Raw genomic sequence first — 25,765 nt, forward strand, 5'->3', positions numbered from 1 at the left:
CTGGATCTGTTCCAGGTGCTTTATTTATATTTGGTAACAACTTCTCAAAATGACACATTCATTATATTAGAACTGGCCCCTATTTCATTCATTCAATAGTCATTTCCTGAGCATATACTACCTAAGGAAGCTAGAATCCAATAATAGGTTAAAAATACTGTTGAGGTCCTCCAGTTATATTCAGTCATGTGGGAGAGACAGACATAAACAAGGAAACTGTGGTGCAGTATAATAAGTGTGAGATTAGAGGGATGCCCAGGTAACTCTAGGAACAGAGGAAAGATGGAGCATGGGCTTGGAGAGGATGCCAGGGAAGGAAGACCATGTGACTGGAGGATGGAGAGACAAGTTGGTGGGAGCCAACTTGAGGAAGTGGAGGTATGTGGGCGTGAGGGTTTGCTTTAAAGTGAGATCTGAGCAAATGTGGAAGTTGAGGAAAAGAATTGGGTTGGGAAGAGTTTGGAGATAAAGGGGAGAGAGGAGCTAATTAATGGAATGAGGTTCATGGGGAGTGGGAAGATGATGGAAACCAGGTGTTGCATAAGGATGAGGCTTAATAAGGATGAACATATAGAGGAGGTAAGATAGGACAGTCCTTGAGTTGAGCTGTAACTAAGAGGGTCCTGGTCCTGGAAATCTTGAAATCTTAAGGGTTTATTGTCTCTCCTAAGATCACATCTTAACCACCCAATACTCTGTGTATCCCAGAACGACATGGAGGACACATTGGCAAATTACACCATCCCATCCTTGAGTGCTCTTGTCTCATACATATTCTGAATGATCTGTAGGAATAGCATACCATGATTTTGTCTCCCTCTCTTTCAGTATATGTTCACACCACTCACATATATAACTTTCCTTTTAGGAAAGGAAAAATAATGTGCCCCACCCCCAGGCAGAATTATGTTGACTTTGAGAAAGTAGGGACAACTTTGTTGTAAAAAGCAGCTGCCACAGCATTGCCTATAAAGAATCATTAGAGTGATTTTGTTGGTTTACAATGAAAACCGAATGTGTGCTAAACCCTGCAGTCAACAAGTAAAAATGCATTTAATATTTCAGACCAGTCCCTGTGCTCAAGACTTCTTGAAACTACAGGAAGAGTCAGACGCCAGTACAGTAGTAAACAGAGACCCACACAGATGTCAGAGACTGAGGCCCAAGAGGTGAAGGAACTTAGCCAAGACCATACATCCAGTTAGTGGCAGAGCTGGACTGAAAAACCAGGCCACCTGTCTCTTAGGTGGGCACGTATTCCAAATACCTTATGAATTGCGTAATTCTGTTCAGAAGCTCTCAGGGAAAAAGGAGATGGGAAGTTGAATGGTTGAGGCTAAAGAAAAAATTTTGAAAGGTAATAGAAAGAAGGTGAGTTGTTAGCAGAGTTCTGAAAGAGAGAATGTGCCCTGGCAAACATCATGGGAAGCAAATTCAGGCTGCGTTCCTGGTAAATATGATGACTCAGGGCAATGCCAAGTTGCTTTGCTTAGCTCATTCCAAAGAAGCAGTGGTCAGAAGGGCTCTTTGGCTATTTTAGCCCATCACCTGCCAAAGGGTAACTAGAACCTATAGGTGCTCAATAAATATTTACTAAATGAATGCATTTCATTCTCAAAAAAAAAAATCTTGTGACATAGCCAGGACATCCAATACCAAGGCAGATGAATATAAGGAACCCCTACTGGGGAATTCCAGTCCCTGGCAAAATAGCCAATGCACAGGTTACAGGTTCTCACCACCAAGCACAGTTCTGAGGACAGGATGGATGGCTGAGTGCAGCGGAGAATAGTGATAAGGGGGAGCCCTGAGGTAAGCACTTTCTGGTTTTACTCCTTCTTCTTGCTCAGGTTGCCCTGGTATGATCATTGCTTGGACATTTCTGCTATGGAGCAGGGAAGTCCAGAGAGCAGAACAGAGTGACTTCAAGGAAGCCCTGATACCTAACTGTAGAGGGGGTCTGAGAGCAAAGAGTACGTGTGAGCTGGCTGGCTTTTGAGATTTCTCCTGCCATCCACCCCATGTGCCTGGCAATTACAAAAGAGAATAACAGCCTTGATTCCCTGTGAAGAGCCGTGCCAGCGATAGAGGCATGGGTAGGTCTGGAGGTACCAGGTATACCTCGGGGGAACCCAGGGACAGGTAGAGCTCAGGCTGCATCACTGTAGGCTCTCGGGCATGGAGCTTTCCACTCTGAACAGCTCCTCCTCCCCACCTGAACTTGCCTGGGGAAGCACAAGCTAGGGGAAACCTTTCACTCTCCTCCCATAGAAGGATAAAGGCCAAGGCCGCTGAGCAGTCCAAGAAAAAAACACAAGATCCCAAAGGAGAAAATCAGGAAAATCTGAGAGGCACATGTTCTGGGAAAGGCAGCCTGTACCATAGGAAATCTCACTAATGCAACAGAAAGAACGAAAGTTTAGAATAAGCATAACAAGTATCCTTAGAAAGATTAGAAAGGATGCTAGAAACATGACTCAGTCAGAATTAGGTGGTTGTAAAGAAACCCCAAATAAAGAGATTCAGTATGGAAAGTTAGTTTTGAAATCAAGAACACAGCCAATGGGTTGGATAGCAGAAGGGACTCATCTGAAAACTGAATGAGTGAGCAGAAGATTGGGTGAGAGACTTTTCCTAAAGGCATCCAAAACGGGGAAAGAAGTCAAAACATGAGAAAACTTAAAATTAACATCGAAAGAATAGAAAGAGAAGTTATGAACTACTTAAAAGGATTTCCAGTAACAGAAAAAACTAAATGAAGGGGGAAAATACTTGAAAATGTTTATAAAAAAAATCTTTTGGTGGCGTATAACACGCTGGTGTATGGCGCTGGGGCGGGACTTCAGCAGCGGGGCAGGCTGTGCGCATGTGGGGGTGGGGAGGACACGGAAAACCTCAGCACCTTCCACTCATGCTGCTGCGAACTTAACACTTCTCTAAAACATAAAAATCTGTTTTTGAAAAGTCTCTGCAAAAAAAAGAAAAAATTAGCAGGGGGAGGGGGTAGAGAGAGGAAAACAGATTAGTGCAGAATGACTAATTGACTTCAAGAATACAAAGATGGATCAACATCAGAAAAATGTATTAATGTAATTCATCACAATAATAAAAAAAGAGAGAGAAAAGATATGTTTTTAATGGATGTAGAAAAGTATTTGGTGAAAAAGAATTTTTTAGTAAACAGTATTTTATAAAAATAAACCTTTTTGAAAACTATGAGGAAAAAAGAAAACGTTTTATTTTTTTAAAGACTTTCTACCAAAAACCTACAGCAAATATCACGCTAATAAATATAGGTAGGCATATTCTCTTTAAAATTTGCAACAAGATAAAAAAAGAAATAAGAGATTTAAAGATTGGAAGGAGAAGATATTTTACGTGTGCAGCTAATAAGATTACTACATGGCAAATTCAACAAGGGCAATAGACAAATGATTAGAACAATTAGAAATTCTAGCAGGTTTGCCAGAAATAAGAATAACACACACAAATTAATGCTATAATAAATGGTAGAAAATAAGATGCCATTTAAACAGCAAACTCAAAGTATAAAGTGTCTAGGAATTAGCCTGTAACAAAGAATGCATAAAAGCCTTACCTCCATTAAGGAGGAGCTGGGGCTTTTAAAGAGGAACTGAATAATTTCAATGAAACAGCATATTTATGAATGGAACAATTTAACTTAATTCCAATAAAAAATACCAGCTGGAATTTCTGGGGACTCTAGTAAACTGATTCTTAAAGCTATATGGAAAAATAAAGTGTCATGAATATCCAGGACCACTTTGAAAAATGAAGGGCAAAATGAGGAAGGGACTTTACCAAGTAAATAATCGGATATCACAATGCCTAATAATGTGAACAATGTGTTCTGGCGAAGAAGTTGATCCCAGACACAGACCCATGAATATATGGAACTTGGTATATGTTAGGGATGGTATCACATTTGGAAAAATTGACTCACAGTATGGAAAAATATAAAAAATTTATTCCCTTAAGAAAAAAGGCTTTTAGCTAGATTTGGGTTAAAAACTTAAATGGAGAAGGTAAAACCAAAAGCCAATAGGAGAAATGTAGTTGAGTATCTTTGTGCTCCCAGGATGGAAGAATTTCATAAACAAGACTCAAAATGCATAAGCAAAGAGATAAATTTACCTACACCAAAGTAAATATGTGCAATAAACACTTCATAAAGTTATCAGAGAGTTGAAAGATTGGAATATATTTCTAGTGTTGAAAACCTAACAAATGACTGATAGCTAGAATATAAAACCTATTTCTGTAAATCAGAGAAAAGACAGGAAACTCAAGAGAAAACACGAGAGTTAAGTATATGAACAGGTAGTTTACAGAGGGAGAAGTCAGATTACTAGTAATATATAAAGAAAAGCTCAGCTTCATAAGAAATTGGAAAATGATTTATTAAAAAAAAAGAAATCAGAAAACCAAAATAAAACCACAGTTAAATTAGCCCCTTTACATGTACCAGATTGGCAAAAATGTGAAAGTCAGAGAATGCCAAGTGTTGGTGGGGAAATAAGAATCCTCATGCTTTTCTTGTTGGAGTGTCAACTGATTAGCTATTTTAGAGATCACTCTGGCTGTGTTTAATGAAATAATGTGTGGATTTGCTCTATAATTGAGCAGCTCTGTGAAGATATATCCAGGGACACTCTTGCACACATGAGGACATGCCAGAGAATGTTCACTGCATCCTTGTTTGTGTTAGCAAAGAGTTGGAAGGAACCTCCTGATTGTCACTTGGAGACTGGACAGAAAGAGGTTTGCGGTAGCAGTTGGAAGGAATGAGCTGGATTTACATATAGCAGCAGGATGGACATATTCCAGAAATATAATATTGAGTGGGAAGGAAAAAGTAAGAAAAAGCATTAAATTTACTCCAGCACGTTTCGTGAAAATACAGAACACACGCACAAAGCCACATTAACTTTCAAGGATACATCGATATCTAAATAAACATCTGAGAGATAGATTAGAAGGATGCATATATCACTACAGCAGGTACTTTGGGAACACGGAAGTGGAAGATGAAGGGGAAAATAATTCTACAAATATCCCTGCACAGGATCCTTGCACTAATAAGAACAAATCTGAAGTTCTTAACAAGAAATTGGTTCTTCCTAAAGCTTTGCTGGGATGAATTGTTTTTTATATCTTTATCCACCTGTGATTTTGTTTTTGTGCTTACCCCCTTTTCCCCAAAAAGAGTTGCTGGCTCCTCGCCAGGTCTCTGCAAACTCGAAGGGTGTGGACAACATTATGGTGACATGGGAGCCTCCCGGGAAAGCTGCACCTGCTGTCCAGGAGTATGTGGTGGAATGGAAGGAGCTCCATCCCAGGGGTGGCACGCAGCCCCCTCTAAACTGGCTGCGGAGTAACCCCTCCAATGTGTCTGCTCTGATTTCAGGTATTTTATTGTTCACCTTCTTCTTCAAATGCTACTGAGTTTCACTTTTTTTTTTTTTTAAGAAATCACAGGTGAGAACCCAGAACCTTCCTCAATTACAGGCAGCTGAATAAGAAGGACAGTGATGACTTAGAGTCCTTCAAGACAGCACCTCAGAATACAGCACTACAGTCATAGAAGACCAACTGATTGACCAAAAACTCTAGTATTTATGGAAAATTCGTGTGCCTGGCACAGAGCCATATAAGACAAATGCATCATTGAACCACACAAGCATGGCTGAAAGCTAAGTAGTAACCAGTCAGTGTGATGGGCACCTCTCACTTAGGAGTTTATGTCATTCTCAGAACAATCATGTGCAGCAAGTGTTTAATTATATCCATTGTACAGATGAGGAAACCAGGAGATCTTTCATTCCCAATTCTGCTGCATATTATTTGTGTGATAATAAATCCAGAATTATCTATATGATAATCAGCATCTCAGTCCTCAAGTCCAAATCTGTCAGTGGTTTCTATCAAGTGATAGCATCTGAAAAGATATTAAAACGACTGGACAGAACTTCGTCAATGTCACTTTTAGGAATAAGCTCAGCATAGTAAAAAGTGCAGGTTCTACAGCCAGACTATCTGGGGTTAAGCCCTGGCTCTGTCACTTACTAGGTTGTGTGACCTACGGCAAATTACTTAACTTCTCTCTGCCTCAGTTTCCTTTTCTGTCAAATGAGGAAAATAATAATACCTACCTCATTGGGAATTAATGTAGAGAAAACATTGTGAACGGAGCTTCACGCATTTTAAGTACTTGGTAATTTAGCTGTCACTCTTATTATTATACATGACAGGGCTAAGATTCTCATAGGTTTTCAAACTCTAAATTCTATAGTATTTTTATTACACCATGGCATCATTACACCTGCCCAAGAGGATACACACACCCTGCCTATGGAGACAAGACAAATGAAATAAGCAGAGCACACCACCAAACAATACGTGAGCTAGTCCTTAACTGTAGGCCTCTTCTACAGTTTAGCTGTTCAGACTTCTAGTGGGTTGTGTTCAGTTATAATCACTACACCTAAAGATGGTGTTGTCTAGATAACCCAGGGAACATCAGAGGAAGACGAACAAGTCATTGGGGGTCTGGAACTTTTAATGTGGGAACCACATCTGACTCTTGATCTCAGCTCAGGTCTTGCTCTCAGGGTTGTGAGTTCAAGCCCCGCACTGGGCTCCATGCTGGGTGTGGAGTCTACTTTAAAATAATAATAATAATAATAATAATAATAATAGTAGTAGGAGGAGGAGGAGGAGGAGTAGTAGGAGTAGTAGGAGTAGTAGTAGTAGTAGTAGGAGGAGGAGGAGGAGGAGGAGTAGTAGGAGTAGTAGTAGTAGTAGTAGTAGTAGGAGTAGGAGTAGGAGTAGTAGGAGGAGGAGGAGTAGGAGGAGTAGTAGTAGGAGTAGTAGGAGTAGTAGGAGTAGTAGGAGTAGTAGGAGTAGTAGTAGTAGTAGGAGTAGTAGGAGTAGTAGTAGTAGTAGTAGTAGTAGTAGTAATGTGGGAACCATTTAGCCCATAGAAGAGAATTCTAGATGTGGGTGGGCTATTTGATGGCTGTTGCTGGCTTTGATGTATATGTGAGAAAGAGTATGTGTCCTTTGTTGCTCTGAAGAACAAAACTAAGTCCTCTACATGGAAATTATAAGCCGGATATCAGCTCAATTTTGAGACAGAAATTGCCTTACATGTGATAGTCTCTAACAGGACAATCGAGTGGCCCTCAGGGCAATGCATTCCCTGTCCCTAGAATTCTTGCAGTAGAACCAACTTCCCTTTAGGGCTGTTATGCCCATCAGATCAAATGAAATAGTGGATAGAAAAGGCATTTACTGAACTCCAAACTGCTACAAAGTTGTAAATGCTTATTATAAACTATAATAGGATTGATCTCTGTGGGATAGTTTGGACCCTGTGGTCCTTATAGTTTCTTCCTTTTAGAAATCCTGTAGTACTACCCAAATACCAGAAAAGAGATGACAAGAGAGAATGTTTTGCATATTTAGGGAACTAAAATATTTTTAAGCATTTTAGAAATACTCATTTGAATGAAATCAGTATAATACTGGGTAAAATAACTATGAATTAAAGTTGTTCCCCTGCTTGAAAACACTTGGTTAGCTATTAGTGTTGATGTTACATTCTAGAAATAAACACTTAGAAAATTAAGTAATTCATACTTATAAATTCAGTATGGCACTCTCCAGACAGTAAGGTGACTCCTTGCCATTGGATCCTTACCAGTCTTTTTCTAGCACCTGGCTGGGGCAGCATTGGGTGTTTTGGAGTATATTCTGGAGGCCAGAATATAATCCAGCTCTTGGGTGATAGGTTTATGGGGCCTAGGCTAGGAGACCATCAGTACTGTCTTTTGTGGGTAAAAATAATTCTGACCATATAGAGCCACTCCTTTTACAAATATGTAGAAATCTGTAGGTGTCTAGAAATGCCTTCCCCAATGCCTAGGCTATTTGTGTCCCTCTTCTGCATGCTCCCATTGTATTTCCTCTGTGATCACTCCTCATTACTGATCATTTAATGTTTGTCTTCTCCCATACTTAATGGGTGAAGGTAGCTTTCTGCAAAAAATCCACCAAAGAGGTAGTTTATAAACATGGCGTCAGAGGCTTTGCCCCAGGATGCCAGGTATATATGTATGCGCAGGAGTAGTGGGAAATGAGCTGGAAGTTGGGGCCAGACTGTAGAAAGAAATAAAAGCCTTAGGAATGTGGATGTTGTGCACTGGACAGCAAAGCCAAGGAAGTTTTGAGGTGAATTTTTGAAAGCTAATGATTAGGGTGTGTTTGTGTAAGAATTAGCCAATAAAACAAGAGTCCCTAAGGTCTGAACCAGGGAACAAGCTTGTGAGGGTTCTCTTCTTCATGCAAAGGGAAATGTCAGCTAAGTTATAGAGCCACACTTTCTTCCCTTCTCCATTAAGGGTAGGCTGTTCACAAGAAGCCCACAGCTTCTTATGCAGCAGTTCCAAGGCCTTTGCCCTGAACTCGTGTTTTGCATGGCAAAATGCAATGATACTGTTTGCTTAATGAGCTCATCTGGAATTCCCACACCTGCTCATGGCACAGTGGTTGGTTGGCTGCTTCCAGGACTAGAGACGGCAGCCAGGCCCAACCCTCTCCCAAATGAAATATGATTCCATATTCCGTGTTGCCCTTTCAGCTTCTGGGTCTGCATGCCACCGCGAAGAATCTTTGGATGACTGGACTAAGCTGACTGTGCCCTTTTATCCATATCACTTGGTTCATGAATACAAATGGAAACTCACCATAGCATGAGTCTGGATCTCCTCGTGGTCTCTTCTGACAGTACTGGTTGCACATCTGAGCTTTATGTAGGGTACTTGCTGGAATATTTAAGGGACGATGGATTTTCATATAAAACACACATTATTTAGTAAATTATTCTGTGATATAAAATTCCTCTTCCTCAACAATAAAATGTTAAACCCTAATCAGTTGTCAGTGGAGGGGACCAGATCTGCCTATGGCAGGGCATTAAACACTATGGGAGAGAGGCCTTACTCTGACCATGTGACCCTATCGTTGCCTGGTAGGGATTCTCTCTCATTTCCCTTTAAATTTCCTTGGGAATTCAAAGTTTGGTCACAGGCAGTATCTATGAAAAGGGCCTTTTCTTTACAGGAAGTAGAATCTGAAATTCGTGGAAATAAGGAGTTGACAGGAAAGAGCAACTTGCCAGCCAACTTCATGACTGACAGAAAATTGCCAAGTGTGGCGTTTTAAAAGCTAGGAAGTGGCATTCACAGTCCCAAGTATCGTCCTAATCTCCAGGCTGTGAAGCGGGTGAAATCTGACTGGGGCACAGCGGGGAGCGAGGGGGAGGAGGTTAGCAGGAGAGGTTGGATTGCCCTGAGCTGCCCCAGTTAGTCGCAGCTGCACGGGGCAGATCCTGATAAACATCTCCGGAGTTGGAAGGGCTGTCCAGGTTCTGTGGCTGCAAAACACCAGCCACACTTCTCTGTAAATAGCAAATGATTTGTTTGTAGAAGTCCATGTGTTTTGTTTTTTTTTTTCCTTGAAAGTGAGTTCTGTTTCAAATGCAGTCTGTGTGGTTATATTTAAATCTTTGCTGAAAGCGGAATAGCTTTTGTCTCCTTGATCGTGTGACCCTGCAAAGACACTTCAGGTTGGCCTGTCTGTTCACTATGAGGTGAACTTGGGAGGTGGGAGCCGTGGCTTCCAGAAGCCATTGACGTGGCAAACAGGATGCCGAGATTTCGTGACTTAGGTCATCCCTTCACCCTCAGTCCAGACTCTACTTGAACTATCTTCAAAGTAAGCAGAGCAAAGAAGTGCCTTGAATGCATCCATATCAGACACTTAAATGTCTCCCTTTAGTGACTCACATGTGATGCCAAACCTGTTATAAGAACTCCCTTTTCCCTTCAGAGAATATAAAACCCTACAGCTGTTATGAAATCAGTGTGTATGCGCTGTCGGGGCACCAGAGAGGATGCAGCTCCATCCGGGGTAACTCTAAGCCCAAAGGTGAGTCTTGGGACCTTTTGCCAAATTTTGCTTTAGTTCAACAGTTTGGATTTGGAGGGTGACAAAAGCTTCCTGTGTTCTACTTTGCAGCACCACGGAGTGGCCCCCACATTAATGCCATCTCAGAGGAAAAAGGGAGCGTGTTAATTTCATGGACCGAAATTCCAGCCCAGGAGAAAATGGGCTGCCTCCTCCATTACAGGATATACTGGAAGGAACAGGACTCCAATACCCAGCCTCAACTTTGTGGTATGTGTGAGAAACAAACGCAGTGGGATCTTTCTTATTTAGGTGTCAGGGACATATAACTATGTGCATGTGCATACTTACACATAGGTGCTAGCACTGTAAGTGGTGCATAATAGGTGCTCAGTAAATATTTGTGAAATTAATTGAAGAAAAATAAAAGATCTAAACACACACATGCACACAGAGTTACTGAATATGTTATGTGCCAAGCAAACTGAAGAAGCAAAGGTAATGGACTAGGCCCTCAGGAACTGCTCAGACAGGGAGACAGCATTTCAGAAAGCAATAACAGCACTTATATAGACCCCTGAGGTTTGCAAGGGATGAGTTGGAAGAAATTTTGAATCCCCACATTTGCAAACACTATCATAGTGTATTATTTTCTCCTTAAAATAGGTAAAATACAATACAGTTTAAGTCACTTCTTATGACCCATAATTATTCTATAACTTTAAAACGAAAGCAATTAAATGCTGGCTGGGACATTATCTCAAATGATTTCATCTCTCATTTATGTAGTGGCTCCAAGTCACTTGCCAGATTTGATGTTCTAATCTTTGATTTATTCAGAGTCGTGTTTTTTTTTTTTTTTTTTCCTGGCTTGACCTTCTTTTTATTTCATAAGCATCTGGCTTTCTTTCAGGAGCATTTATCATAAAGAAGCAATATTTTTATTCCTTCATGAGAGCAGTTAGGTCCAGGAAGAATGCAGCAAAGCCACCCTGAGTTGTGGGTGCCAGAGAGCTGCCTGCAAGAGTGACTTACCTGGGAAACTGTACAGAATGGTCCTTTCTCTTGACCTTAGAAGATCTTCAGTATTGATTTTCTGAAAGACTCTTAATACTAGTTAATTTTTATTATATAAATAACACTTGCACTTGGTAAAAGCATTCAAATAGTTCAGAAAGCTATACAATAGAAATTATCTCTTCCTCCATTCTTAGGTTATAGCAGTTCTTCACATGGTCTTCCGGAAAAAAAGTTAATGCAGATAAAAGCATATATTTGGGATCATCATCTGTATTCTGATCTACATTTTGCTTTTACCTCTCAGTAATATATCAGTCCACATCATTCCATATGGATTTGCATCATTCTTTTTTTTTTTTGAGTTTTAGAATGAATTTATTCAAGGATGTTCTTAGGAAGGCAACAATGTTTGTTATTAAAAAAAACTTCTGTTTCTTCATGCTGAAAAGGTAATGTAAGAGGCTAGAGTTATAAGCTTCTTTCTATTGGAATTCTGATAGTATATATAGCACAGTGTTGTCATTTCTGCAATGCCAGAATAAATTTTAAAAAAGTCTCTTCTATGCTTCTCTTCAAAAAAGCGATGAATAATAACAGAAGATGGCATAAAAAAAGCCATTTTTTTTCTATTCATTCTGTAGTATTGGAGCCAGTATTTTTACCATCACAGGCTACAATTTTCACTTTATCCACTTTAATAAGTTCTGTCACCTCTCTGAATTCAACATCATTCAGTACAAAAGTCCACACATTATCGCAGAATCTGTATGTTTTTTGAGAGCCCCTTAAATTGACTCTGTTCCTGACCCTCTGCGCCAATGCTGAATTTACAGCTTTATCAAACTGAAGTAGAACTTGAAGGGCAGGTTGGGGGGTGATCTGTTGAGACTGTATGAGCTCATCAAGGCTCTCCTGGAGACTGTTTCCCAAACTGGTATTGCTGTATAACTGATATGCCATGGCTGAGGAGGAAGAAATTGTTTTTCTTATTCAGACTTGTGCTTATGTCCTGGCTAAAAATATCGTGCTGGCTGAGGACCTCCCCCAGGACCTTTCGGCTGGCGCCCCATGGACCACAAAGCTCCCGCCCTGCATCATTCTTTTTTAACAGTTCTGTAGAATTCTATTATAAGGCCTTGCAAGCAGTCACTTAACTAAATCCACCATTGATAAGTAGAATCTATCATTGAACAGAGCTGCTTCCTACTGGGCCTGTCAGGGTCAGTTCAGAAATGCACCCCAGAACCTGATGACTTCATTGACCTCTTTGTGGGCCATTTGGAATTCTCCATGTGAAATGTGCTCCTTCCTCCCACCCCCAATTGTCATTTTAGCAGAATTTAAACCATGATGGCTATTAACAATCAACATGGTCAGTTGGTTCTTAAAGCTACTCTTGCACATGTTGAAGAAAATTTCTACCCTATTTTACCACAAATCTGATGAATCTGAAATCTATGTAAGAGCATTTTAAGTTTTATTTATTTATTTATTTTTTTAGTAATCTCTATACCCAACTCAAGACCTGGAGATCAAGAGTTGCACACTCCACGGACTGAGCCAGCCAGGCACCCCCCTCTGTAAGGGCATTTTAAAAGAAGTTGAGGGGCACCTGGGTGGCTCAGTCATTAAGCGTCTGCCTTCGGCTCAGGTCATGATCCCAGGGTCCTGGGATCGAGCCCCGCATTGGGCTCCCTGCTCGGCGGGAAGCTTGCTTCTCCCTCTCCCTCTCCCACTCCCCCTGCTTGTGTTCCCTCTCTCGCTCTCTCTGTCTCTGTCAAGTAAATAAATAAAACCTTTTAAAAAAAAGTTGAAAGGAGGTGCAGATTCAAAGTCCTATTTCACACCAGTTTAAATTAAGTTTTCCTTTTGTTTAGTAAGCACTCAGTGATGAATTAGACCTGTCCCCTATCTTCAGAGAGCTCACGGTCTACTGAGGGAGACGGAAAAGCCCACAGAAGTGACATAACTGCTGTAATCAAGGACTGACGACTCCTTATTGTGTTTGGCAACCAGAAATCATTGGCAAATCCACAAGTGCAGTTTCTAGAGAGTAATGGAGGGCAGTAGGTTAAGGACGAGGGAAGAAGACGCCCAAGAGAGTGGCATCACAAACGGAAGAGGAAGATGGAGAGCCAGGGAAGAAGGGGCCCTGTCCTCTGTGTTTCGGTGCTGCCCCCCAGGCAGCAGCATGAAGGGCACATGGGGTGTGCAGTAGTCCTGCCTGAGCAGAAAGGAGGGATGCAGCTGGGGTGGGGCATCTGCGTTTTAGTACCTTGCACAGGGGATTCTCTGGAAACGTGCCGATACTGCCATGTGCACCAAGAGCGCATGTCTCTACCAGTGCACACATTGTGCTTTGTTACTACTGGGCTGCTTTTGTCAACAGACTCTTACACATCCTGAAAGAAGAAGCTGTGGCAATTGGCTCACCATTGTCTCCACGTCCCTACAATACAGCCAGGCATACAGGAGGTGCTTCATAAAAAGAGTATTTGTTGACTGACACATGAGTGAATATTGCCCCACACTTTGTTAAACCAATGTAGATTGTTAGGTTAGAACTAGTTTCCAGTAACGGCAGCTGTTTTGTCTGGTGGCACTTGACCTTCCTACCTGCAGACTTTCAAATGATTGGCAGCTGTCCCATCTTCCTAAACTAGTGCCTCCTCGGTTCACCACCCACCATGGGAGCCTAAAGTTTCAGACCCCCACTGATTGAATGCCCCCCTTTATCTCTGCTGGAGATCGCAGTCCAGACCAGGCAGCAGAACCAGTATTTCTGGCATGACTTCCTTGTCCCATTACTCAATACAACCTCTTCTGCTAGCCAAACTGCTGGTGCCATCACCCGCCTCACTGCTCCCTCCACGGAGTTACTATTTTTGTTCTTCAAATGTGTGTGTGCGTGTGTGTGTGTATGTGTGTGTGCATGCAAACCTCTTTGGCCCAGCAAACCATTCAAATCCCTTCCCCTCTGTTTTGAGCTCTCATTTCACTTTCAGAGCTGAAAATGCCTCCACACATTGGGGATAGTTGACTCTGATGCTCACTGATGCTTTGCTGCAGCAAAAATCTCTCCAAAATTAATATTTTAATCCCCTGCCTTAGGAATAAGGAAAAAGATTTTTGAGTTTATTCATACTGCTTAAGTCTGTGCAAGCAATTTCATCAGGTTAGAGTTGGCTTGCAGTTTTCCACATGGTACTTTTTTCTCAACAGGATGTTGAATATAGAAATTGCTCTGATAGTCACAGCTGTTAAGTGATCTGCTCAGGCCTCAGCCCCGCTGGGTGGAGTGGCCCTGATATTAGAGGACTCCTTCTTGCTGGTTGTCCATAGTAAGCAAGGGTGTGGGAGTATAAGAAGTCTGTTTTCCCCACTAGATGGTGAACTCTTCGAGGCGGATTCTGTGCTTTTTGTATACTTGGTGACTTGTCCAGAGCACAAGCTCAATAAATATTTGTGACTGTTGAAATAAATTTAGCAAACAGGAGCATTGTCTGACCTGCCCTGGGGTTTGTGAGCTGGTAACTGATGTTGCAGCTCAAAGTGCTGGGTTCTGGTTTCCACTTTGATCACCAGCACAGGCACATCTGCTGAATGAGCCAGCAGGCTACTCCTGCCAAAGTTCTGCCCTTGATCTTGTAGTCCCCTTGCCCCTGCATCCCCAGCTTTTGAGAAGTCACTCCAAAACTCATACCCAGCAGATCGCTGGAGAAGATTGCCTATGTACTACAGGAAGAGAAAAACATCAGGGCATTGCCCAAAAAACCCAACATCTTCCCTGCTGAGACTCTGCAGGAGTATTGAGAGCAAAAGGGACTGATAATCTAGGTTTAAACTGCCAAGTAAATCTAATCTAAGTACCATTGCTCCCACGTTTAGATTTTATGTCAAAGCAGATCATCGTATTAAACCCATTAAGACCAGTATCCAGAACCTACCAAAAAAAAAGCAGAAAATCAAAATTAATGTTGTCTATTTCATTAACTGCTAAACTTAGCTTGCTTAAAAATTCCATTGAAAACATTTTGTGTATTTAATTTCCTCCCCAAAAGTTCTCAAAGATACCTAAAAATGTTGGAAACATTATAGTCATAGGAAATAAAAGGAGTTACTACAGCTAAATAATTTCAGAAGTAGAATGATAGGGGCACCTGGGTGGCTCAGTTGGTTAAGCGTCTGCCTTTGGCTCAGGTCATGATCCCCTGGGATGGAGCCCCACCTGGGTCTCCCTCCTCAGCGGGGAGTCTGCTTCTCCCTCATGCTCCTGCATTGCACACTCTGTCTCTCGAATAAATAAAATCTTTAAAAAAAAATCAGAATGATAAAAGTTCTTTCAGAGGATTTTACCACAGAAAATATATTTAATTATTTCGGTATGCTGTGAAGTAGGACCTCCATAAATGACAGTGTCTAGGGCCTATTAAAATATTAAGTACTAATGAATTAGGACTGTTTTAAAACAACAATGTGCTTTTCTCTTTCAAATTAAATAGAGCATTAACAACAAAAGTAAAACCTCACATTCAAATATTTCCTTTAATATGTGCCTTTCTTGTTTTATCTTTATCCTCCTTTCAGAAATTCCCTATAGGGTATCCCCAAATTCACATTCAATAGACAACCTGCAGCCCAGTGTGACATATGTCCTGTGGATGACAGCTCTGACAGCTGCTGGTGAAAGCCCCCCAGGAAATGAGAGGGAATTTTGTCTGCAAGGTAAGAAACAATTTTAAAGATGGTGTGTCCACCCTGGATTCCTACATGGGCATCATCAGAGATGATCAGAGTTTCTCTAACTCATTAATTACGTTCTTGCCGCTACACCTTTGCACTTGCTGTTTCCTTTAACTGGAGTACCCTACCACTTCATGGTCTGCTTGGAGATAGTACCCACTTATTTTTCAAAACTCAGCCTAAATGTTTCCTCCTCCAGGAAGCCTTCCCCAATGCACCTCCATAATTCCTTCATAATGCACTACATTTGACCCCTATTCAAAACTCTGAATCCAATAGGTAGGAACTGGTATCTGTTTATCTTCAAGGTCTAGTACAGTGCCCAGCACATGGCACTTGTTCACTAAATATCTGTTCCAATGACCAGTGAGAATAATCTCAATAATAGCAGCTATTGCATATCGGATAGTTACTATGCACCAGTCACTGTGTTAAGTGCTTTGCATACTGTATTTGTTTGCTGGGGCTCTTCTAACAAAGTGCCACAAACTGAGTGGCTTAAACAATAGAAATTTATTTTCTCGCACTTGGGGAAGGTGGAAGTCTTGAGTTCAAGGTGTCAGCAGAGTTGTTTCTTCTGAGGACTATGAGACAATCAGCTCCCTGCTTCTCCCCTCAAGTTGAGTGGCAATCTGTGGTGTTCCTTGGCTTATAGATCTCTGCCTTCATCTTCACATGGAATTCTCCTTGGAGGGTCTTTGTTCAAATTTCCTCTTTTTATAAGGACACCGATCATACTGGATTAGGGCCACCCTCCTCTCGTCTGACCTTATCTTAACTAGTTACCTCTGCAATGATCCCATTTCCAAATACGGTCACTTTCTGAGGTACTGGAGGTTAGAACTTCAACATAGGGATTTTTGGGTTGGGAGGACACAATTCAACCTGCATAACACATGCTTTTTTACTCATTTGATCCTGACCACAGCCACGTAAAGTGTCTGCCTTACACGAGTGTACCTGGCCACAGTCCAGGAGGCACTCAATTCAAAATGAATAAGGGAATAAGGGATGAGAATGCCTTTTTATAAGGCCCAGAAGGTACAGAAAGATTACCCAAAGTCATAGAAGTGGCAAGTGGCTGAACTACAATTCAAACTCAGATTTTAGTGACTCCAGTTAAATTGGAGTATATAAAGAAGTGACCTAGCTAACATGGGCCTCCCTCCGCGGGCTAAATTGTGCTGTTCTCTCTGGTAGCACCTGGCTGCATCTGGTCCAGGAATGAAACAAGCTGTTTTGCTTTGCAACATGGGGTATCCAGTTGATCATTCAGGACTTTGTTGTTCTATGCCAGGTACTTCTCCACTGGGAAAGCTCCTAGTACTCCCATGAAAGCTAACTTTTGAGCAGTTAGTTGGATTAACGACTCCGCATCTTTCTACTTGTGGTACTCCAGACTTGTCCCATCTGCCCAGGAAGGACAGCAGATGCTAAAGAAATGTCAGATCATGAAGATTCTGGGGCGGGGGTGGGGGGTAGCAAAGCTGCCTGTGTCAACTCCCCCTTTCAGCCCCAGTGGCACACCTCTCTCAGGGCTGGCAGGTCTGTGGCCTCTAGTCCCTCCCTGCTCCCCCTCCCCCTCCCCCCCACCCCCCGCGCCCACCTCTGCCTGTCCTGCACCCCATCAGAAGACTCTTTCTGCAAGACACCCTGCTCCGTGCTGGGATATTCCACCTCCTGTGGCACCCATCAGTGGTTCCCCAAGGGCCTTCAAGCCGGAATTCAAATGGCTCCATTCCCAACCCCTGCATGATCTGCGCCTGGTTCACCCATCTAGCTTCATCCTCCGCCACATGCTTATCATTTATACCTGAAAGCAAGACCAGACTATCTGTAGTTGCCCGAAAGTGCCGCACTGTTTGCTCTTGCCGTGCCTTTGCCTGGTTCTGTCTAGTCTGCCTCCCTAACTTGTCTGCTTTGCTGGCTCCATCCTTCAAATCTGTCACTTTTCACATCGTGCATTTAGGAGAACATCCTGAGCTGCCCTTGATGTCATTTCCCATGCTGATCCCTGCTACACTGTCTTGTACGTGCCTTTTTTTTTTTTTTGTATACCCCATGGCATCATGGTTTATTTACATGTTTACACATCTGTCTCCTGGACTAGATTCGTGACTTAAGGCAGGAGAGCCCATGTCCTAGTGAGCTCAGCATCCTAGCACCTAAGAGGGCCTGATGCATTAATACTCAATAACCAGATGACGTAATGAAGAATCCTGACACAGCAAAATACATACTCATAGTGAGGAATCAAAACAATTTTAAAGACCCTAGTTAGACAGAAGGCTTTTCCAATGGCTTAGTAAAATCAGTAATACCATTTCTCAAGGGCTGCTTATGTTCGGAAAGAGCACCATGTGCTTTATATGCACCATCTCTAATCTTCAGAGCAACCTTCAAGGTAGACGTCATCATTCACGTTTTATAGATCAAGAATATAGATCAGTCTCCTGATCACATAGCAGTCAGTGGCAAAGCCAGGACTAGAATTCAGGGCTCCCGGTTCACAGCCAGTGCTTTGTATACCATATCCCCTTCTCCTTCCGCCCCTGTTAGAGGAAGGAGCCCTTGTAGGGCTGGAGCCCCTTCCTTAGAACCACAGAGCTGGCCCCCTTAGGGCCCCTTTTCCCTAACTGAAGGGACAAAAACAAGTTGGCCTTGTTCCTGAGCCCAGCTACCCAGTAGCTGTGGGTAGGTGCCAGAGGGTTGACGAAACAGTATTTTTAGATGTCCATTGCAGATAATTCAGTCACAGGGTTTGCTCACTTTTCAGGTAAAGCCAGTTGGAGTGTGTTTGTGGCACCAAGCATTTGTGTTGCTGTCGTCATGGTGGGCATTTTCTCAGTGCGTTACTTCCGGCAAAAGTGAGTTGGGTACATTTTCCAATTTCAGTAAATTTATTTTATTTTTTTTAATGATAATAGCTGTTGCCACTATGTGTCAAAGAAATGGGCTTTCTCAAACATTGCTGGTAGCAGACTAAATTTATCCAACTTTCTTGGACAACAGATGTTAAATATTTTGAAAAAATTTAAAACTTACCTATGACATAGCGATTCCTAAGTAGAAATTTATGCTAATTATAAGTATCCGCAGATATTTAGTGGCAAGTATGTTCACTGAATTATTGTTCATTAAAGGAGAACAATTTGAAACAACCTAAATGCTCAGTGATGTGGGATTGGTTTCTACGTCATACTATGTCTCATGCTGTATGACATATTATAGCCATTAAAGAGGTATAAGAAAATTAAGTGGTATAATATTTGCAATATTATATGTTAAAAAGGTTGCAAAGAATTACATACTTTCACTTTTTTAAAAGTACATAGACACACACATACCCATATGCAAGATATATCAGCTAGCATTAAATTTGGCTCTGTATAACATAAAAAGCCAATTATAGGACTTAAACTAGGCGATATTTTCTCACCCAAGTTAAGGAAGTATACTTAGGTCAAGGACTGGTGTAGTAGCTCTGTAGTCATCAGGGATCTAGGCTCCTTCTGTCTTTTCGTGCCACTGTCCTCTCTTGGCTTCCATCCTCAAGCTCACTCCATGGTCCGATGACGGCAGGAACTACAGCCGTCATGCTTGCATTCTACAGCTTACAGGCAGAAGGAAGGAAGGTGCCCACACTTCCCTATGCAGGAGCCTTTACATGAAGAAGTCAGGACACTTTTGGTTACACCTCAACGGCCAGAACTTGGTGAGGCAAGGGAGACTTAAAATTGTGGTCTTACATCTTGGCTCATTGTCATCCCAGTAAATCAAGGTCCTCTTCCTAAGGAAGAGGGTAAAGGAGTGTTGGGTAGTGATTAACACACTTTACCCCAACAATACGCACCAAAATATTAATGGTGGCTATATCAGAGGATAGAGTAACAGGTGACTATAATTCTGTTTAACTATTTTCTACAATTTTTTTAAACAAGTATTTTGTAAAGAGAATTTTTAAATATTATTCAACAGAGTTTTCTTCTAATGTGTTAAGAGGTCAAAATAAAACTAGCTCAAAGTCATTCTGCTAGCCATTGAACTTGTCTGAAAAGCTTTACATTTACTGAAGCTCCCATGTGTGATAGATACTTCAAAGCAGAGCTCTCTTTAGGTAGACTTTGAAAATGTTTAATTCCAATAGAGTCAAGCAAATCACAATTCTTCTTCAGGGAAATATTATCAGGGTGAAGGCTTTTTTGTTTAAAAAAAAAAGTCCCCAGATATGTGGCTTTAATAAAATAGTTTATTTATCTGCCATAGAACAGTCCTGAGGGGAGTCATCCAGGTTGGCTGGCAGTTGTGCTCCACACAGTCATTAGGGACCCAGTTTTCTTCCACTTTATTGGCCCACCATCCGTTGGGCACCGTCCTCATCTGCATGATCTGCTCACACTTGTTTGGAGAAAAACGAGTCACATGGGCACATCTCTTGCTTCAAAGGGCTAAACATCCTGGAAGCTTTCCATTCTTATTAAACACCAAAGCTTAATTTATTAAAGCCAGTTCTTCAAAAATGTTCATATTAGTTTTGAATGTTTAAAAAATAAAACATTTAAGTCACATGCATTTATTAGAAATATTTGTAGGACTTTTTTCTTTCCATGTCACAAAATATAAACACATTTTAAAATACTTTCAAAAACCCAGAAATGATAGAAAAAAAAAAAAAGGCCCATATTTCTTCTGATTATCAAATACAACTACTGATGGGGCGCCTGGGTGGCTCAGTTTTGATTAAGTGGCTGCCTTCGGCTCAGGTCATGATCCCAGGGTCCTGGGATCGAGCCCCCCATCGGGCTCTCTGCTCTGTGGGGAGCCTGCCACTCTGCCTACTTGTGCTCCCTGTCAAATAAATAAATAAATATCTTTAAAAAAAAAGAATCCAACTACTGTTGACAGTTTGGGTTATTTCTCTATTTTTTTTTCGAGGTATTTTTTTAAAACATGGTTATGTTCAAGCTACTTATGCCCTTTGTATACTGTTTTGTTAAGGTTTTTTTTTTACTTTATTCATAATAGTTTACCTGTTACTACACTAATATTAAACTAAATATTAAGCTCCCCACAGATAAGAACCATTCTTCTTGCTTGCTATTCCATTCCCAGTATATGGCATGTGCTCATCACACATTAGGGGTTTAGTCAATGTTTGTGGAATGAATGCATGGCTGGAGAGTGACAGCTAAACATTACATTGAGTAAAAGTTTCATAGTTTATTTAGCAAACCCCAAATGGCTGCATCATGACTCTATCATCTATCCAAACTTCACAGAAAACTAGTCTAGCCTTGCATGATGCATCATCTTTCTCCCTCAGGGTTTTTATTGTATTCACTTTGCATATCCCTATACTGAACCACCTCTACAATGAAATCAGTGCACTAAGAATCAATGCTTCCATGCCACACTTAACCAGACGTCATTGTTCTATCTACAGGGTATTTGTTCTCCTTTTGGCCCTCAGACCTCAGTGGTGTAGTAAAGAAATTCCAGACCCAGCGAACAGCACCTGGGCCAAGAAATACTCCATCGTGGAGGTAAGGTTATAAAGCCTTACTGGTGAGTTGATTGGATTCCAGTGATGCAAGTTTCCCACTCTAGTTACAAGGTGCTTAGTTCCTTGGACAGGTGGAGCCCCCGGTGCTAGGTTACTGAGTCATCCCTCCCACGCACAGGAATTTTCTGAAGCTTATGACCAAGACTAAAAGACCCATAGTTTTTCATTCTTCTCTCTGCCTTATATTCCCGTCCTCACCTCAACAACTTCAAAAGACATAAAAAAGCAAGTATTTTTGCCATTTGCTGAGCACTAGCCTGACTCATCCAAATTCAGGAGAATTGGAGCTTTACCGTGACATTTCCTGTCCTGAGCATAGAACAGATAAATAGAGCTCAGACTATTTTGGTGTTGGCAGGAAGCCAGTAAGTCATTCCATTGTGTAAGGAAAAGGTTTCAAAGAAGGAGAGGCTGCTCGGCTGGCAGATGGGAGAGCAGAGACTAAAGGATGAGAAGGGCACTGCCACACAGCCCAAGGAGGTGAGAATAGCTCACGGTGGGTCTTGGGTGGGGGTTCTGGGAGTTGGAGGCATCTGAATATGGAGCAAGACTGCATTTCAGGGGAGCAAAGAGGAAGGCAGTATGCCAGTAGTCTTCCCATTGCCCAGGACCCTGACAGCCCCACACTCTTCCTCACACCTTGGAGCCATTCTCCTCCAAGATTCTTCTCCGCAGTTACACAGTGCATTCTCTCATCCACACCCTTTCTCAGGCCAGAAGCCAGTGGTACCAGCTCCTGCTCAGGAAGAGAGCAGCTTTCGGCCATGTCTGCCTCAGTGGGAACTGAAGTCACTGCTGTCAGGGCCTTTGAAATAAAGTTTGGGTGCAAACTCCACCTCTGCCACTTACTATGGTGGATGGCCCTTGGGCAACTTGCCTCATGATCTGAGCCCTAGTTTCACCCTGTGTAAAACAGGAATTGACAGTATCTTCCATGTAAACTGGTGTGAGGATTAAGATGTCATGTAAGGCACGTGAGTCATACAAGGCAAAGGTGGTTTACTTTCTTCCCAGGAAGACACACTTGACATCTTCCACTATTGAGGAATTTTGTCCCCATTAAGTTACAATAGCAAGAACAATAATAGCAACAGTAGCTTTTATATATGTAGACATATATTTAATTATATGTATTATATGTCATATACATAATTATAAATATAGTATATAATTGTATTATTAAATAATATATTTATGTTTATATATACATATATACAGGCATACCTCAGATTTATTGGTTTGGTTTTGAAGCACTGCAATAAAGCGAGTATTGTAATAAAGTCAAATGGATTTTTAGGTTTCCCATAAAAGTTACGTTTATACTATACTGCAGTCTATTAAGTGTGCAGTGCATTGTCTAAAAACACAATATACATACCTCAATTTAAAAATATTTTATTACTAAAAAATGCTAATCCTCATCTGTGCTTTCTGCAAGTCATAATCACGGATCATAAATCACCATAACAAATATAATAATGAAAGAGTTTGAAATGTTGCAAGAATTACCAAAATGTGACAGAAACACAAAGTGAACAAATGCTGTTGGAAACATGATGCCAGCAGACTTGTTTGAAGCAGGGCTGCCACAAACCTTCACTTTGTAAAAAATACAGTATCTGCAAAGTGCAGTAAAGCTAAGCATGATCAAATGAAGTGTATCTACAGCCACAGATAGATGGATAGACAGATACAGAGGTATACCTACCGCTATATAGCTTTGCTGTGCCAGGCACTTTAAAAAAACCTCTTTCACGCATTAAAATCTAATCCATATGACAGCTTTATGAGGTTGTACTATTGTTATCATCATTTCACAGATGAGAAAACTGAGGCACAGAGGAACTAAGTAACTTGCCCAACACTAGTTGGCTAGTGAATGGTGGATCCTGGATTCACATACAAGTAGGATGTGCTATCTGCCATTATATTATATTCTCTAAAAGATCTTTAAGCATAGGGTGAGGGGAGTGTTTCTAGCAGTCAGCACCTCTGAGCTGAACAGGCTAACTGAAAAGGTATTCCCACACCAGGCTCTCACTTGGTGGCAGTCTTGTGATGACCCATGGGCATGCACTCGATAAGGATGCTACTGCGTTCAAGTACCAGAAGCTGCATCAGCTGAGCTTCAAGATTTCTTCCAGTGCTGAGATTCCACAGTCCCATGTCCTAAGAGCCTGAAATAGCATGGTGGGAAGCATCACTGGGTCAGTCCCGGACATCTGGCTTCCAAACTTGTAGCTTTGGCATCATGGTCTGTTTGCCTCTGCTTGGGCATGAGGAGAAACAGAGGTGTGCAGGGCCTATGAAGGCTGTAAAAACCTAGAAGAAATGCTAAGACAGACACACAAGGGTTAGGACAGTAACACAGGGAAAAGATAACAGAAATTGCCATCCATTTGTCCAGAGTTGTATAGTGTATGTTCATTGTAGCATTATAAATAGAAGCCAAAAAATTGGGCATAATATAGCCTTCCACCAGGGGAGCAGATTAAACGTGGGTATATCCATATTAAGTAACTACTAAAAAAAGAGAGAGATCTAAATGTCTAAAAATCCCTAAGATATTTGAAGGTGAAAAAAAAAGTTTGTAACAGTTGTCTGAAATGGGTTCTCATTTGTATAAAAAGGAGATTTTATATACACACACACACAACTGCAGCATGTGTACAGGATATTTCTGGAAGCCTACATATGAAACTGATAATGTTGGTTGCCTTTGGGTAGCGGGTTGGAGGTAAGAGGGTCACTTAATTTTTATTACAAAGTCTATTTAAACTTTTAAATTATTTTACAAAACTATGTGCATACATATCTTTTGCAAAAATAACCGGTAAATTAGAAAATAAAATTTAGCTTAAACATGGCATCTGTGATGATGGCCTTGAGGTAGCCTCAGAACACCATTTCACTTGACCCCTGAAGTGGGTGGACTGTTGTTAAAGACCCAAACTGCTCTCCTGGTAATAGGCTGAGGCAGACATTAGAAACATACTATTCTGTCTTTCACCTCCAACAAAATTCTCAGAATTTTGAGTTTCCAGGTCTTAGATCCCCCTTACCACTTTTTAAGATGTGGATAAAATATAACAGGTCTTCAAGCTCTAGAGAAAAGGCCAAATCATAAAAGGGATCACTGAGATGTTCTCCATTTTGAGCTTGTAGAAACTAAACCATGTCCATGAGATACCTGAACTAAAAGTGGTTCCAGGTCTTGTTAGCCAGAGGGCCTGCTTTGTACAAGCTCTGAGGAGCAGGCTCTATCAATACTGTCAAAGCCTTCAAGGAGGCATAGCAAATGCCTCACCTTAAGAAAAAAACAAACCATTTTTGCATCCTGTATAGTCTCTCCCACATCTGGGGTAACAGTGCTTTGACAGCTCTGCTTCCCAGAGTGGAAGGCCATCTACCAAGCCAGATCATTGTGCCACAGCCAGTTTTGGGTAATGATCAGAAAAGGAGCACACTCCCAAGAAAGAAACACACACTTACCCTCTAGCTTGTCAGTGTCCTTTGCGGAAGTCTGTCCTGAGACAGCACCATCATTCACTTGTTGGATGCATGCCATGCTCAAGGAAAGAAGGGGACATCAGAGGCTGATCCAGACCTAAGCACTCTTACACAACTTGGCATCTGACAGATGAGGGAACCAAAGGCCGGAGAGGTTGATGGAATTTGCCCAAGCTGTAGAGTGTCAGAGTTGGGACCAGTCCTCAGGGTTTCCCCCGTTCCAAGGCTATCTTTTGTCCTCCTCCTCCTCTCTTAAGGCATGAATGATCCCTGTTTGTAGATGGTTTGTGGGCATGTTAAAAAAAAAGAAAATGACAGTATAAAACACCATGTGCCAAGAACCTGACGGTGGTTTCTTTGCTGTTGGAGTCCAGTGCAGGGAACAATCAGGAGGGGCTTCATGAGAGAGGAAGGGCATCAAGCAGGAAATGGTGCAGCAAACAAAAGCAGAGCAGTGGCTGGCAGTGGAAGCACCAGCATGGGGGTGGCAGAGAAAAATGGTTTTAAAAGGACCAGGATGGTGTGCCTGACATAGTTTCTGAATGGACACATGGGGAGGTAGAAGAAGGTGCAGGAACCTGACTACCCCACTAAGGGCTAGAAGCTTCACTGCAGATATTAAGTCCGAGTTGATGAAGGTTTTGGAACTCTGCTTTAGAAAGATCAAGCAGTCTGTGTGAAAGATAGTTGTGAGGGGTAGGTAGAGCCCAATAAAGCCTAGAAAGAAAAATGTTAACAAAGTGCTTGGACTTGGGACTCAGGAATCCATAATTTGGGAAAGGAAGAATTAGGACATTGAAGAGCTAGTAACTGATGTGATATTGACAAAGAGAAGGCAGAGAAGTAACAGACAAAATTAGCCATAGGGGAAAAAAGAATGAACATTTTCCCAAGTTACTCCAGTTTCCAGTTTACCCTGAACCTTTAATCAAAGCCCAA

At 41.5% G+C, this 25,765-nt stretch overlaps 2 protein-coding genes across 5 annotated transcripts in view; one reads left to right on the plus strand and one right to left on the minus strand.

Annotated features, from left to right (window-relative positions):
* IL12RB2 (interleukin 12 receptor subunit beta 2) overlaps window positions 1-25,765 on the plus strand; it is an 82,404-nt gene that overhangs the window by 49,224 nt on the left and 7,415 nt on the right. For 3 of the 4 annotated variants that reach the window (XM_027604100.2, XM_027604085.2, XM_027604103.2), the window contains 6 exons: window positions 5,228-5,428; window positions 9,913-10,011; window positions 10,102-10,260; window positions 15,598-15,735; window positions 18,530-18,620; window positions 21,197-21,296. In XM_027604100.2, the coding sequence (XP_027459901.2) occupies window positions 5,228-5,428; window positions 9,913-10,011; window positions 10,102-10,260; window positions 15,598-15,735; window positions 18,530-18,620; window positions 21,197-21,296 (788 nt within the window). The remainder of the gene's footprint in view (window positions 1-5,227; window positions 5,429-9,912; window positions 10,012-10,101; window positions 10,261-15,597; window positions 15,736-18,529; window positions 18,621-21,196; window positions 21,297-25,765) is intronic. The other variant, XM_027604095.2, reaches the window with a different exon arrangement.
* Window positions 11,641-11,970, minus strand: LOC113928043 (transcription initiation factor IIA subunit 2-like). Its single transcript, XM_035727118.1, has one exon. The coding sequence runs from the start codon at window positions 11,968-11,970 to the stop codon at window positions 11,641-11,643; it is 330 nt and encodes a 109-aa protein (XP_035583011.1).

Source organism: Zalophus californianus, chromosome 4, assembly GCF_009762305.2.
Source record: "Zalophus californianus isolate mZalCal1 chromosome 4, mZalCal1.pri.v2, whole genome shotgun sequence".
NCBI lineage: Eukaryota > Metazoa > Chordata > Mammalia > Carnivora > Otariidae > Zalophus > Zalophus californianus.

What these genes read in the sequence shown, in the direction of transcription:
- LOC113928043 (XM_035727118.1), bottom strand. Translation starts at nt 11,970, where the DNA reads ATGGCATATCAGTTATACAGCAATACCAGTTTGGGAAACAGTCTCCAG.